Consider the following 16,301-nt stretch of genomic DNA (forward strand, 5'->3'; position numbering starts at 1 on the left):
CTAGAGCAAGCAGAACCTGAGGCGAGTTGGGGACTGTGTTCTCTGATGAGTGCTCTGAAAAGATGAAAGAGGAGGGAAATGCTGAGGACAGCCTACAGAATCACACTGTCTCAAAGAGCATAGTGGAGTTTGGGATGAGTAATTCATATAGCCACAAGGTTGAGAAGCCATCTGAAAGAAGGTATCATGATAAAAACCAACAGCATAAAACCCTTATTCTATAGTTGCAAGTCTCCAAAACTTGGCTTGGCACACAGCAAGCTAATAGTAAAACATGCATATTCAGGAGAGATTCAGGCACAGAAAAAGCATTCATTCACAAAAGCAACATTAGACAAAACAAATTAAAAAATCCTGGTTTGTTACGGCAGACACAAGAAAATATCAAAACTCAGCTTAGAGGTAATATTTAGAATGTATAAGATAATCTTTTCAGCAAAACAATTTAATAATTACACAAAACTTGTATATATAACAACAGTGTAAGAGAAATTAATATGACTAAAGTCATTTAACTTCTCAGCTTGTTTATTCACTTATATGGACTACAAATATCTATTTTCCATATATAAATAGAAGAACCAAGAGGTACTGATTTTCTTACAAGACCATTGTGAGATACAACAACAAAAAAAATAACACATGCAAAAATGTTTAACTACAGAGTGAAAAAAATATAAAGTGTTTTAAAAGGAGGAAAGCTAATTCAAAAAGTGAAATGAACTTCAAAAAATATCTTTACTACACACTGGAACACTATTTGTATGTAAAAACAAACCCTTGCCTGGCCAGGTGGCTCAGCTGGTTGAAGTGTCTGTCGCCCATACACCAAAAGGTTGAGGGTTCAATCCTCAGTCGGGATGAGTGCTAGAGGCAACGGATTAATATTTCTCTCCCTCTCTCTCAAATAAAAAAATCAATAAACATATCCTTTGGTGACAACAACAAAACAATGAATCCTTTTGAACTTTGCAAATATTTCTTGTTTTCCTTTAAAAAAGTATTTTAAATTGTTATTGGCTAGATTTAGTATACTGAAACATTATATTAAAATAACACATTTGTATACACTTAGAAAAGAGAAACCGCCTTTTGGAGTCAGATAACTTGGACCTGAACCACAGATCTGCATTTACTTATACATATGATACTGGGCAAGTAATTTACCTAGCTGGGCCTCAGTTCACCATCTATAATCTGGGATTAAAAATAAACCTCAAGCCCTGGCCCATGTGCTCAATGGTTAGCGCTTTAGACCTCACACCAAAGGGTCATGGGTTCCATTCCTAGTCAAGGGTATGTGCCTGGGTTTTGGGTTCAATCCCTGGCCCCAGTCAGGGTGAGTGTGGGAGGCAACCCATTGATGTCTCTCTGACATTAATATTTCTTCTCTTTCTCTCTCTCTCCCTTCCACTCTCTCTGAAAATCAATGGCAAAATATCCTCGAGTGAGGATTTAAAATATATATATAACAAAATAAATAAATAACCTCAAGCTATGAAATAATAATTTATCTGTAATGTTCGTCTGGGCCTCAGTTTCACCATCAATAATCTGGGATTAAAAATAAAGTTATGAATGAAATGAGAATTTAACCATAATGTTTGGCACTTAGTAGCCTCAGTAAACATTATCCACCTCCAGACAGACACACACACACACACACACAAGATTTTCAAAACAGTAAATTTCCCTTCATATCATTCATCCTTGTGGCCTCACCTTTAATACTCCTCTATCTTTTTTAGAGGTAATATCCTCTCCCTGTTCAGCAACAGCTGCTGCTGGGTTTTCTCCATTGTTTTTGGCACCTTCATCAGTAGTCATTGTCTTTTATAAGTTGAAAACCTGTTGAGAAGAAACATATTTTAGGAAAAATATCACTTCCTTATTCATCATAAAATGCTCCCGGTAACTGAGCATTTATGACCTGACCTAAGATTTACTTAGGGGCAATAAGGTTAAACAATGAAAAACAAAACAAAACAAAAAAACCCCACAAAGAACACTGACTATGAGCACATGTTGATATCATAAGGCATGTAAATACATCATCCAACTCTTCAATTTCCCATCCAGCTCTGGTCCCAAATTAGACAGCAGTATAAAATAGGCTTGGTAGTGATTATATTCCTTAACATAATTACACTTTGAGAACCAGTGCTTTCAGAACTTTGAAAACATCCTTTCCCTACAGCCATATTCTTGACAGAATTAAGAACTTATCAAGTGATCTGGTAAGAGAAATGTCAATCTAATCATTATCGGAAATAAACAGGCTTTGGAAGCTGACAGATCCCAGCCCGAGTCCTAGCTCCAGCAATATCTGTTTGATACTTGCAAACTTAATATCACACTGAGCTTCAGTTTCACATCTGTAAAATGGACACAGTACATTGCTCACACAGTTACTATGAGACATTAGTAAGAAAATGTATGTTAAGAGATTAGCACTGAATCAGAACTTAAAAATATAACCATTTATTATGATTATTATTAGGTCTTCTATAGAGTCACATCTTTCATTTCTTGCTCAAAAAAACCTACAGAATGAGGTTCTTCCCTAGCGTGATATTCAAGGTCCTTCACAGTCTGATCTTAATCTATCTTTCAGGTCCAGCGTGCACTACTTTCTTTGACTTTTTAAAATGCAGCTCAGGCTCTAGCCAAACCCAGACCAATTCCTCTTCCATAACAATCCCTGTGCTTTCCTATCTCCAAGCTTTTGTCATTCTTTTTCTTCCCCAAACATTTTCCCCCTTCAAATGCTCCCTCTAGCATATCAACCTTGACCTTATACTTGGTGGTGGTCTGCCCTTTTCTATACTTCCTTAGCTCTTCCCTTGATTTGCTGTCTAAAACATATTCATAAAACAGATTTGTTGGACTTAAAAGATCCTTGAGAGCATGGGCTATACTTTTGTTTATATATAGACTAGTGGCCTGGTGCATGAAATTCGTACACTCAGGGCGGGGGAGGGTGGACCCAGCCTGGCCTGTGCCCTGTCACAGTGCGGGAGCCCCACAATCCATTGCCCCAAAGAGGTAGGCCCCGCCCACCCATCCAGGGCTCTTCGATGGATTGCCCCAAAGAGGTAGGCTGGAGCTGGGGGAGGCCTGCAGATCCGGGCTAGGCCGCAGCGGAGGCCTGCAGATCTCCACGTGCCTGCGAACCCCTGGCTGGGCCCACGGCGGAGGGGCCTCTCCACGTGCCTGCGGACCCCCGGGCCAGCACAGGGGAGCAGGGACTCGAGCCTCATGTCCCCGGGCCTGTTGCCAGGGGTGGGGACGCGAGTCTCATGTCTTTGGGGCAGTGCAGGGGGCGGGGACGAAGCCTGCTGATCGGTTGTTATGTGACGGCATCCCAACCGATTTGCATATTATCCTATTATTAGATAGATTCCTTAGAATGTCTCTACCTTTCAAATTAGTAAGACAGAAAGGACAAAGAATTTGGAGCTCCTTTCAAGCTATTTGATGTTGGCTACTTTAACTTCGTATAAGCCTTTTTCCCCTGCCTGTGTAAGTAGAATAACAGCAATATGTACTTTCACAGAGTGATCTTCTGTATTAAATGGTATAATGTGTATTTTTAAAAAATATATTTTTATTAATTTCAGAGAGGAAGGGAGAGGGAGAGAGATAGAAACATCAATGATGAGAGAGAATCATCAATCGGCTGCCTCCTGCACAGTCCCTATTGGGGATTGAGCCCGCAACCTGGGCATGTGCCCTGACCGAGAATCAACTGTGACCTCCTGGTTCATAAGTTGACACTCAATCACTGAGCCACACAAGCTGGGGATAGTGTGTATTTTAAAAGTCTACTATCCCGCCGAAACTGGTTTGGCTCAGTGGATAGAGCGTCGGCCTGCGGACTGAAAGGTCCCAGGTTCAATTCCGGTCAAGGGCATGTACCTGGGTTGCGGGCACATCCCCAGTGGGAGATGTGCAGGAGGCAGCTGATCGATGTTTCTCTCCCATCGATGTTTCTAACTATCTATCTCTCTCCCTTCCTCTCTGTAAAAAATCAATAAAATATATTAAAAAAAAAAAGTCTACTATCCCAATGTTAGCTCTTAGTATTATCCGTCACCCAAATGATGGACATTTTTTTCATGCAAGGCAAATCAGTGCTACCAAAGGCTAATTAATAGATGAAACAAAGCACACCTCACTAGTTACTGCCATGATTAATTCCATACTGCTCTCCTGGTTGAGCAGGGAAAGTCAAGAATTAGTCACTTCTATAGCTCTTCCATAATAGGCTAAAAATGAATGCATGGCTTCCTAAAGTCACCTGCTGGATCTTCTTCCCTACACAGTCAAAAAGAGCTATTTTACACTTGTGAAAATGTCTCAGAACAACTAAAACTACATTGTAGTATTTTAACTCATTTCCAATTGACCTAAATTTATTTCAGTGTCAACAAAGACACAAATCAAATTTTGCTGCCCCCCCAAAATCTCAAAGAGAACACCAAAAACCAGGGGCTAACCTCTTTTGCTTTATCTTCTAGTACAGTTTATGCCAAATACAAAAGATCCAAATGCTTGGCACAGGATAAGGGAAAGGCCAGAACAAAGCGCTCTCAAACAAACAACAACAAAAATTAAGTATCTGATTGCATGGGATGCTTGGCTGATAATTAGGAAAAGTGGATGAACAGGGCTTAGTCTCAGTGCCTAGAAACCTACCTCTTAGAACAGACTTCTCTGATGCACAGAAACTTGTAGAAGGCACCTCTAAAACGAGAGGTAAAATCTTTTAACTATTTTGGAGGTCATGGATTACATCCCTGGAAAAATACATACACACTGGGGTAGGATGGGAGAGGGAGAGGAGCAGCTGCTTCACAGATCCATCAATAGAACCCCAAGGGAAATCCTGAATTAAATCAATAAACAAATTAAAACCACCAGGTGAAAGGTTATTAGGGAATAGGGCAGTCCCATGTCTCAAAGCATGAACCTACAGCTGACTTGTTATTAAAAAAAGGAAAAAGGGCTTTGCAATGAAGTGATCTGACAGATGTACCCTTAATACAAGTGATCTACATCACAATCAAGCTCTGCATCACCAATAATACCACAAACTGATATCATTATGCCTTCTGATGTGAAGTAATGAAAAGTCCTACCAAAAATGCTTAACCTGAAACTAACCAAGAAAAAAAGACAAAATTAGGTTGTGAAACATTCTACAAGACAACTGGCGTAGACTCCTAATAATGTTAATATCATTAAAGACCAAAAAACTAATAAACAAACAAACAAAAGGTGGGGGCGGTGGCGGGGGGACTGCTCTAGTTTAAAGGAGACTAAAGAGACACAACAAACTCAATGTGTGGTCCTGGATTAGGGGACAAAAGTTATAGAAGTACATTTGGGGAAGAATTAGAAAAATTTGGAAAAACAGACTGCATATTAGATTACTATTATTATTGTATAATGTTAGCTTCTAGAACAGGGGTGGGCAAACTTTTTGACTCGAGGGCCACAATGGGTTCTTAAACTGGACCGGAGGGCCGGAACAAAAGCATGGATGGAGTGTTTGTGTGAACTAATATAAATTCAAAGTAAACATCATTACATAAAAGGGTACGGTCTTTTTTTTTTAGTTTTATTCATTTCAAACGAGCCGGATCCGGCCCGCGGGCCGTAGTTTGCCCACGGCTGTTCTAGAATCTAGAATGTGATACAGTACTGTAGTCTTATGCAGAACGACATCCTCATTCTTCAGAGACATATGCTGAAGTATTTAGGGTGAGATGTCACAAGAAGTCTGCCATTTACGTTCCAATCATTTAAGAAAAAGCATGTGCGAGCACAAATATTGCAAAAAACGAAACCAAAGCACCGAGAAAGCATGTCTGTAATACATCCAAAGGCAATGCTTTTCTTTTGAATGTTCATCATTTGGATCAGCTCAATTTTTTAATGCAAGTATTATCAATCAAAAAACATTTTATTGTGGGTCCTAACCCTGCCCTTTGGAAATAATGGCTTTCTAAAGTTCAAATAAATAGAAAACTTGTATAAGCTGATTTGCTCTTCAATCTCGACTTCAAGGGATGCAATGCAAGTATTCTTCATAATCTCAGAGAACAGTTCTGAGTAAAACGGAATCCATATGAAGAGGGGTAACATGAGTAATTAAAATGCAAAGATAAAACAACTTTTGAAGACAGATAAATGTGGAAGAATAAAGAAATAAATTGAACTTTCCAGTATTTCTCTTTAATTCCAGTTATGCCATTTGGGATATAAATTTTTGTAAGCAAACAAAATAAATTATTTAAAAAAGCAACTTTTTCTTTGATCTAGTATTATATGAAAAAAGACAGGCCCTGACCGGGTGGCTCAGTTAACTGGAGCGCCATTTGGTACACGAAAAGGTTGTGGGTTCGATTCCTGATCAGAACACATACCCAGGTTGCAGGTTCAATCCCCAGTCAGGGCGTGTGTGGGAGGCCGCCGCTCAATGTTTCTCTCTCACATTGACGTTTCTCTCTCTCCCCTTTCCTCTCTAAAACTAACTTGAAAAAAGAAAGAAAAAAGGCAGCAAAAACAGATGATTCCTAAGAACATGTAAGACACATCTACTTCTTGAGAAGTCCCCCCCCCTTTTTTTTCTTAAGAGAGCCTTTTCTTTTTTCTAACCTATGTTTATTCTGGATTTAAAATCACTATGTAGCTACGGATATTAATCTATGATAAAACTCGCTGTTCTGAACCACCGAAGGGGAGAAACTGCAACCCAGTACAGCAGAGAGGAACGTGCAGTTCCTTCTGTTATGGACATGCTAGATAAGCACATACTCTCCAATGTGCCAGTCAGTAAACACCTGAGACATAACAGAAAAATGAGAATACGCTTAAAATTTCATCAACAGTACACTGAAAGCGACAGTTAACATAATTAAATTGTCATATTCCCCCAAATGAAAAGTCACTTTAAAGCTTTTTCCATTAATTTCCCGTGTATATTATTTACTGTGTTAAATATTATCCTCTTTGCTAAAATATCAGTCGGTATCTTGTACTATACTGTCCTCACAAGAGAGTCTTCACAAAAAAGAATACAGGAACTGCCTACTTTGTTAGAAGCATAGAAAATGACAGCACCATTCTAAGTACCACAGATGTCTGGGCCATAAAGCCTTTCAGCCTCCTACAACTAAAACACAAAAGAAAGAAAGAAAACACAAGAAGGAGGTATACCAGGGCTTGGAAGTGAATGCAATACAAATGCATCCTAATTTTGAAAATATCCATGTAAGGATGAACTGGAAAGCCCTCATTTACTTTCAACGCCAGACCTTTCTCAACCATTTAAGTCCAGTAACACAGTAGTGGCAGTCAGGAGTTATCTATTTGTAGACAAGACATATGTACACAAAAGAGATAAGTATGCACGCAGAGGAAACCAGATCAAATATAAAGACAGACAATACAACTATATAAAACTGCACACTATTTATATTTACCTACTTTCCTCCACATTGGGGTGGGAATGAGGAGATGAACAATCCTATACATGCTCATCTTTTTTCTCCTTTAAAAAAGAAACCTTTGAGAAGATATACAAATAGCCAATAAGCACATGAAAAGATACTCAAAATCATTAGTCATAAGGAAAATGCAAATCAAAATCACCATGAGATACCATACCCATTAGCATGGCTATTGCCAAAAATGGGAAAACGAGAAATGCTGGTGAGGATGTAGAGAAATTGGAACCCTCATGCTGGTGGAAATGTCAATGGCAGAGCCTCCATGGAAAAATTTGGTTGTCCCTCAAAATGTTAAACATAGAATTACCATATAATCCATCTATTGCACTCCTAGGTATATAACCAAAAGAAGTGAAAGCAGCCCCCGCTGGGTGGCTCAGCTGGTTGGAGCGTTGTCCTGTACACCAAAAAGGTTGTGGGTTTGGTCCCTGGCTGGGGCAGTTAGATATGAGATGCAACCAATGGATGTCTGTCTGTCTCCCCGCCCACCTTCTTCTCTCTAAGAAATCAATAGCATATCCTCAGGTGAGGATTAAAAAAAGAAGAAGAGCAGGATACAGAATTAATGCCAAGAAATCTATGGCATTTCTATACACCAATAGTGAACTTGCAGAAAGAGAGACTAAAAAAGCAATCCCATTTACCATCGCACCAAAAAAATTAAGCTACCTAGGAATAAACTTAACTAAAGAGGTAAAAGACCTCTACTCAGAAAACTACAGGACGATGAAAAAAGAGATAGAGGAAGACATAAAGAGATGGAAGAACATACCATGTTCTTGGATTGGTAGAATCAACATCATTAAAATGTCCATACTGCCCAAAGCAATCTATAAATTCAACGCACTTCCCATTAAAATACCAACGGCATATTTCACAGACCTAGAACGAACTCTCCAAAAATTCATCTGGAATAAAAAACGACTCCGAATAGCTGCAGCGATCCTGAGAAAGAACAAAGTAGGTGGGATCTCAATACCAGATATCAAGCTGTATTACAAAGCCACTGTTCTCAAAACTGCCTGGTACTGGCACAAGAACAGACATATAGATCAATGGAATAGAATAGAGAGCCCAGAAATCAGCCCCAACCAATACGCTCAATTAATATTTGACAAAGGAGGCAAGAACATACAATGGAATCAAGACAGTCTCTTCAATAAATGATGTTGGGAAAATTGGACAGATACATGCAAGAAAATGAAACTAGACCACCAACTTACACCATGCACAAAAATAAACTCAAAATGGATAAAGGACTTAAATATACGACGGGAAACCATAAAAATACTAGAAGAATCCAAAGGCAACAAAGTCTCAGACATATGCCGAAGCAATTTCTTCACCAATACTGATCCTAGGGCATTGGAAACTAAAGAGAAAATAAACAAATGGGACTACATCAAAATAAAAAGTTTCTGCACAGCAAAAGAAACCATCAACAAAACAACAAGAAAGCCCACTACATGGGAGAACATATTCACCAATGTTATCACCGATAAGGGTTTAATCTCCAACATTTATAGGGAACTCATACAACTTAACAAAAGGAAGATAAACAATCCAATCAAAAAATGGGCAAAGGACCTAAATAGACACCTTTCAAAAGAGGACATTCAGAAAGCCAAGGGACATATGAAAACATGCTCAAAGTCACTAATCATCAGAGAGATGCAAATCAAAACAACAATGAGGTATCATCTCACACCTGTCAGAATGGCTATCATCAGCAAATCAACAAACGACAAGTGCTGGAGAGGAAGTGGAGAAAAGGGAACACTTGTGCACTGTTGGTGGGAATGCAGACTGGTGCAGCCACTATGGAAGACAGAATGGAGTTTCCTCAAAAAGTTAAAAATGGAACTCCCATTTGACCCTGTGATCCCACTTCTAGGAATATATCCCAAGAAACCAGAAACACCAATCAGAAAGGATATATGCACCCCTATGTTCATAGCAGCACAATTCACCATAGCTAAGATCTGGAAACAGCCTAAGTGCCCATCAGTAGATGAATGGATTAGAAAACTGTGGTACATCTACACGATGGAATACTATGCTGCTGTAAAAAAGAAGGAACTCTTACCATTTGCAACAGCATGGATGGAACTGGAGAGCATTATGCTAAGTGAAATAAGCCAGTCAATGAAGGAAAAATACCACATGATCTCACTCATTCATGGATAATAGAGTCCATTATAAACTTTTGAACAATAATAGATACAGAGGCAGAGCTGCCTCGAACAGACTGTTAAACTACAGCAGGAAGGCCGGGGAGGGTGGGGGGGGCAGGAAGGGGGGGTGGTAAGAGATCAACCAAAGGACTTGTATGCATGCATAGAAGCATAACCAATGGACATAAGACACTGGGGGGTAGGGGAGGCCAGGGGATTGTCAAGGGCGGGGGGAAAAAAAGGAGACATATGTAATACTCTTTGTAATAATTTAAGCAATAAAAAAAAAGAAAAAAAAAGAAGAAAAAGAATCGGGTAGCCAACGCGGGGAAAGAACACTATAAGGAGGAGACATATAAGTTGAAAGTTGAAAGATAAGGGGTCATTCACCTATTCATTCAGCAAATATCTACTGAGCATCAACTATGTGTCAGGTAGTATATTCTAGGCAGTGGAGATGCAGTGTAAACAACAAAACAATTTCTATTTCCATGGAACTTACTTAAATTTTTATAAAAGTGAAGACAATAGGAGTGAGTCTCTACTACTTGTTCATGTTTTTTATTTAAAAAAATTAATTCCTACCTGTGTCAGAGGGGTATTAACTTGGGTTGATTCACTAGGGCCAAACAGTTTGATTCCAAGTCTGATGATGATTTCTAAGAATAAGCCAGCAAGGTAACATATGACAAAGGTCTGTAGACTGTATATATAGGTGGAGAATGTATCCTATTCACTTTTGTACCCCCCACAATCTAGTATAAATAAATGACATACAACAGACACTCAATAAACACTGGAATGAATTGTGATTTCCAAAAGCAGTCAATATAAAGCTGGCAAAATGCCAGGCACTCTGAGCAACCAGTGCTAAAATATATTACCAGTGGACTATATTCCTTCTCTAAATCTACTCTGAAAAATCTAATCTGGAGAATTACACGGTACCTGAATGTTCAACTATAAAAATAATATTCTGTTCTAATCAGGAGTGGTAATTAAGAAACCCTCGCATAGGTAATGTATCTCAGAAGTGCACTAAAAGTGTATGTCTGTGCATACATACACATAGCAGATTTATCTTATTATTTTAGTTTGGCATTAACATGGGCAGTCAAGAACAGAGGACCACACCTAGCTGTCAATCCCTGAACACAGCAGTCCCCCCTTAAACGTAGTTTTGCTTTCCACGGTTTGTTACCCACAGTCAACTGTGATCTGAAAATAGTAAATGGAAAATTTCAGAAACAAATAGTTCATAGGTTTTAAATTTCACACCGTTTTGAGTAACATGATGAAATCTCCCATAATCCTGCTTCATCCAGCCTGGGAACGAATTCTTCCCTTTGTACAGCATGTCCACATTGTATATGCTTCCCATTCGTTACTTAGTAGCCACCTCTGTTACCGGATTGACTGCCTTGGTACCGCAATCCCTGTGTTCAAATACACTTCTTTTACTTAATAATGGCCCCAAAGCACAATACAGCAATGCTGGCAATTGGGATATGCCAAAGAGAAGTCATAAATTGCTTCCTTTAAGTGAAAAAGTTTGAGAGACCACATTCACATACCTTTCTTTTTTTATTACATCAGACGGATAATGTGCCAAAGTTGTACATCTCACACAAAAGCATGAACACCCAATCATCACGCTTATGAACTACAAAAAGATCGCATTCACGTAACTTTTATCACAGTATACTGTTATAATTATTCTATTTTATTATTAGTTACTGTTGTTAATCTCTTATTGTGCCTAATTTACAAATTAAATGTTATCATAGGTATATATGAATAGGAAAAAACACAAGTCTATGCAGGGTTTGGTACTATTTGCAGTTTCAGGCATTATACATTAACTAGCAACTGGAGGAAGAGACGGTTCAGAGAGCTGGAATGCAGAAGAAACTAACTTAGCATAAATATTCCATATAACATTGCATCCTCTTATAATATTCTCATTAAAGCACTGTAATATAAATTAAGCAAATTTAAAACATGGCTTCACTATGTTTCCCAAGCTCCATTATATGTCCAAGAGAAAAACTGTACAAGAACATCATTTTGGTTCTGTAAACAAACCCTTAGCCACTTAAATCCCTATCTATACTAATAAAAGGGTAATATGCTAATTAGGGCAGATGTCTTCCGGACATCATTCCAGACGTCCATCCGGACAAAGCTGCAGCTGCTGCCCAAGGCTCAGGCAAGCCGAGGATGGTGGCTGCCGCTGCCAGGGTGGCCCGAGGCTCAGGCAAGCTGCGGATGGTGGCTGCTGCTGTGAGGGCCTGAGGCTCAGGCAAGCTGCGGTGGCTGCAGGGACAAGGTTCAGGCAGCTGCGGCAGCTGGCAGTGGCAGCAACAGAGGTGTGATGGGGGCGTTGCCTTGCCCTGATCGGCCGCTTACCTCCCCAGAGGGAGGCCAGACTAAGCCATCAGTAGGACATACTCTGAGGTCTCCTGGAATGTGAGAGGGGGCAGGCTGGGCTGAGGGACGCCACCCCCCCCCAAGTGCACGAATTTTTGTGCACCAGGCCTCTAGTTATAGAAATAAGCATACCCTCTCCCCCCAAAGATGCCCATGGCCTAATCCCTGGAACCTGTGAATATGGAGATGGACTGAAGATCCTTAATGACCTGACATGAAAATAGGAAGACTATCCTGGACCATCCAGGTGGGCCCAATGCAATCAGTGTCCTTAAAGTGAAAGAGGGAGGATAAAAGAGATGTGGCTGCCGAGGAAAGACAGGGAGATGCAATGCTGCTGGCTTTAAAGGTGGGGAAAGGGGCCGTGAACCCCAGAATGTGGGCAGCCTCTAGCAGCTGGGCAGAAGGAGGAAATGGATTCTCCCCTACGGCGTGCAGAAGGGAGCGCAGCCCTGCGGACACTGAGTTTAGCCCAGTGATCCCGTGTCAGCCTTCAAAACTGTAAGGTAATATATTTCTTAGCTTAAGCCAAAAAAAAAAAAAAAAGAAATAAGCATAAAGGACAGAAGAAGAATCAGGACTGAGGAGAGAGGAAGAGAGTGCTGCTCTCATGCTTGGTGACCAGAGCCTCTGTCTGGGCATAGGGTTCTGAGAACCAGTGGGTGTTCCATTGCAGGAGAGACTTAGAGTTTGGGGAGAAGTCTAGGGACAAGTGAAATCTATTCGGCTATAACAGATTCTAGGCAGGAAGAAATAAAGATTTATTTTTTATGTTTCCTACCATCTCTCAAACTTCTCCATTCTCAGTTGGTACCTTCCCCTGTATGAAAATCTAGTTACTGACCAGTGAAGTTTGTAAATGTGACTGACTTCACCTATTCCAGGTCAGGCTCTTAGGGCCTGCAAAGGTGACAAGTTAATCTTATAAATTAATTCTATCAGCTAGAAAAAGATTCGTCTATCTCACTAAGTAAACACCCTCTTGAAGTGACTCATATATTCCACAGCTCCAGAACAAATTTCTAATTAAAGGGTGTATGTGGTAGAACACTAAAACATGCCTAAATATAAACTGAGATCTATTGGTAAGTAGCTATGGAATCTTTGACCCTCGTTCAGTTTCTCCAACTGTGTATTTCAGGGGGTTGGCTAGAATGATATTTAAGGTTTATTCTAATGCTAATATTTTCTATTTAGAATTACTTTTAAATTAGTAAATACATGTTTTACTTGATGGGAAAATGAGGTTTGAAATGTAGAAGGAAAAACAACTCTCAAGGAATGGAAAAAGTTATTTTGGTATTAAAGAGTTTACTTTCCATTGCAACCCTTTGGCAAACATTACTAATTCTGAGCTTTACCCCCCCCCCCCCCACCGCCCCTTAGATATTATACTGGTTTTCTATAGCTGCCGTAACAAATAACCATACACTTAATGGCCTAAATAATACATATTTAATGTCTTACACTTCTGGAGGTCAGAAGTCAGAAATGGACCTCACTGGGCTAAGAGCAAGGTGAGGCCCTGAGAGAATCTATTTCCTTACCTTTCCCAGATTCCAGAGGCCACCCAGATTCCTCATGGCCCTATTTCTCCATTTTCAAAGCCAGCAATATTGCATCTCACTGATAATTCTTTTGCAGTCACATCTCCCACTGAACACAGCTGGGAAAGTTCCTTTAGTTTTTAAAGAATCAGTGTGATGACAGCCCAGACTCCAAGATGGAGTCAGTAGTACCAGTGAAGGAGAAGAAACTCATAGATGTCAAATTAGGGGAGCTACCAAGCTGATATTGATGTGGGATTTCACCCCTAACAACATTGCTGGAGAGTTTCAGGAGCTTTTCAAAGAGGTTACTACCAATATCACAACAAGTATGTCAATGTGAAGAAAGGGAGCAACTTCCATGTTTTTCAGCTACTGCCATTCTTATAAGGAACTCAAACATGAGGGGAACGCAAGTACCACTGAAGAGGGCCCAGTGTGGACTCCACAATGACCATGAGCTTTGCCAATGACCTCTTAATCCTTTCATATCCTAACATCTAGTAAAAGATGACCTGCACTGGGGGAAAAGAGTCTCTTTGTGACTATGTCAGGCCCATCTGGGTGATTCTGGATAATCTCATCTCCAAATCTTTAACCTTAATCACAACTGCAAAGCCCTCTCTTCTCTATAATGTAACTATTAACAAATTCCAGTGATTAGGATGTACACATCTTTAAGGAGCCATTATTCTACCTACCGTAGATACCTAGTCATCCAATCAAGGTCATAAGAATTTCTCCCAAGCCTAGAGTTCTGTTGATTTATTCCGTTTTATACTTAGGGCTCTACAACATCCTTTGTTTTTCTCTCCCTTTATTTACTTACTAGAGGCCCAATGCGCGAAATTCATGCAAGAGTAGGCCTTCCTTCCCCCGGTTGCCGGCACCAGCTTCCCTCTGGCACCCGGGACCCGGGCTTCCCTCCGGCCACCAACAAGCACCCGGGACCTGGGCTTCCCTAGCAGCCCCAGCTTTGTCCAGAAAGTCATCCAGTTTAATTAGCATATTGTGCTTTTATTATTATAGATCATCTAGTTGGATAACAGCATTCTAACCTACAATAAAATTAAATCTTACATTTGGTACTTATCATTCTGAAAATTCTCTCAGCCTTTCAGAAAGCCCAAACTGGAACATTCATTTAGTTTCTCAATCTATAAAATTAAAAGTGTAATATGCTAATTAGACCGGATGTCCTTCCGTCCTTTCGGACAAAGCCAGGGCTGCAAGGGAAGCCCGGGTCCTGGGTGCCTGCCAGAAGCTGCTGCTGGCAGCCGGGGGAAGGAAGGCCTACTCTTGCACGAATTTCATGCATCGGGCCTCTAGTTTTGTAATAAGCTCAAATTTTAGGTAAACTTGGTATACACAATACATGTTTTCCTACCTCATCAAACTTAATCACTGGAAAAGTATTTAAAGAATTATTCTGAGTTCCTTACATAATTCCAAAATTTGAACAGCATGTTATAAATGTTGAACATACATGAATATTTTTATAGATTTAGTGGCTTATACTTAACATAATAAACTATACATAAAGTATACAATTTGGTAAGTTTTGACACGTATATATATCCATAAAGCCATCACTATTAGTAAGATAATGAACATATTTGTCACCCACAAACGTTTCCTGTGTCCCTTTATAATTCATCCCTCACCAGCTCACATCTCCAAGCAATAACTGATCTGCTTTCTAAATAGTTGTATTTTACAGAATTTCATATAAATGGAATCATGTCGCCGAAACCGGTTTGGCTCAGTGGATGGAGCGTTGGCCTGCGGACTGAAGGGTCCCAGGTTCAATTCCAGTCAAGGGCATGTACCTTGGTTGCAGGCACATTCCCAGTGGGAGATGTGCAGGAGGCAGCTGATCGATGTTTCTCTCTCATCGATGTTTCTAACTCTCTATCTCTCCCTTCCTCTCTGTAAAAGATCAATAAAATATATTTAAAAAAATAAATAAATAAATGGAATCATGTCTTTTTCCCCATGGCTCCTTTCTCTTATGGTAAATTATATTGAAAATCAAATACATTGTTGGGTGTATCAATCGTTCATTCCTTTTTACTGTTGAGTACTATTCCACTGCACGAAGACAGTGCCAAGTTTGCCTGTTGATGCATATTTTGATTATTTACCTATTGATGCATTTGTTTTTAATTTCTTTTACAAATAAAGCTGCTGTGAATATTTAGGTACAAATCTTTATGTGGTCTTATACATCTATTTATCTTGAATAAATGCCTAGGAGTGAAATGGCTAAGTCACAGGGTAGATGTACATTTTGAGTCTTTAAGAAAGTACCAAACTGTTTTCCAAAGTGATTGTACCATTGTGCATTCCCACTAGAAGTGTAGGAGTTTCCATTGCTCCTCATCCTCACCAGCACTTGGTACTGTAAGCCTTTTGAACCGAAGACATTCTAATATGTATGTAGTGGTATCATTGAGGTTTTAAACCGTATTTCTCTAATGACAAATGATGTTGATCATCTTTTCATGTACTCATTTGCCATCCATATAGCTTCTTTGATGAAGGGTCTATTCAAATCTTTCGCCTATTTTTTACTGGGCTGTTTTCTTTTTTCTTAAATATATTTTTATTGATTTCAGAGAGGAAGAAAGAGG

General features: G+C 39.7%; 1 protein-coding gene and 1 pseudogene across 3 annotated transcripts in view; both read right to left on the bottom strand.

The window, feature by feature from the left end:
- Positions 1 to 16,301, bottom strand: part of FKBP5 (FK506 binding protein 5) — a 109,313-nt gene that overhangs the window by 53,630 nt on the left and 39,382 nt on the right. For 2 of the 3 annotated variants that reach the window (XM_014466593.2, XM_006101245.3), the window contains exon 2: positions 1,723 to 1,848. In XM_014466593.2, coding sequence (XP_014322079.1) covers positions 1,723 to 1,827 — 105 coding nt within the window. In that variant the 5' untranslated portion in view covers positions 1,828 to 1,848. Of the gene's footprint in view, positions 1 to 1,722; positions 1,849 to 4,698; positions 4,722 to 16,301 lie in introns of those variants that run through there. The other variant, XM_014466592.2, reaches the window with a different exon arrangement.
- Positions 11,282 to 11,366, bottom strand: LOC111828385 (annotated as a pseudogene).

Source organism: Myotis lucifugus, unplaced genomic scaffold, assembly GCF_000147115.1.
Source record: "Myotis lucifugus unplaced genomic scaffold, Myoluc2.0 scaffold_347, whole genome shotgun sequence".
NCBI classification, from domain to species: domain Eukaryota; kingdom Metazoa; phylum Chordata; class Mammalia; order Chiroptera; family Vespertilionidae; genus Myotis; species Myotis lucifugus.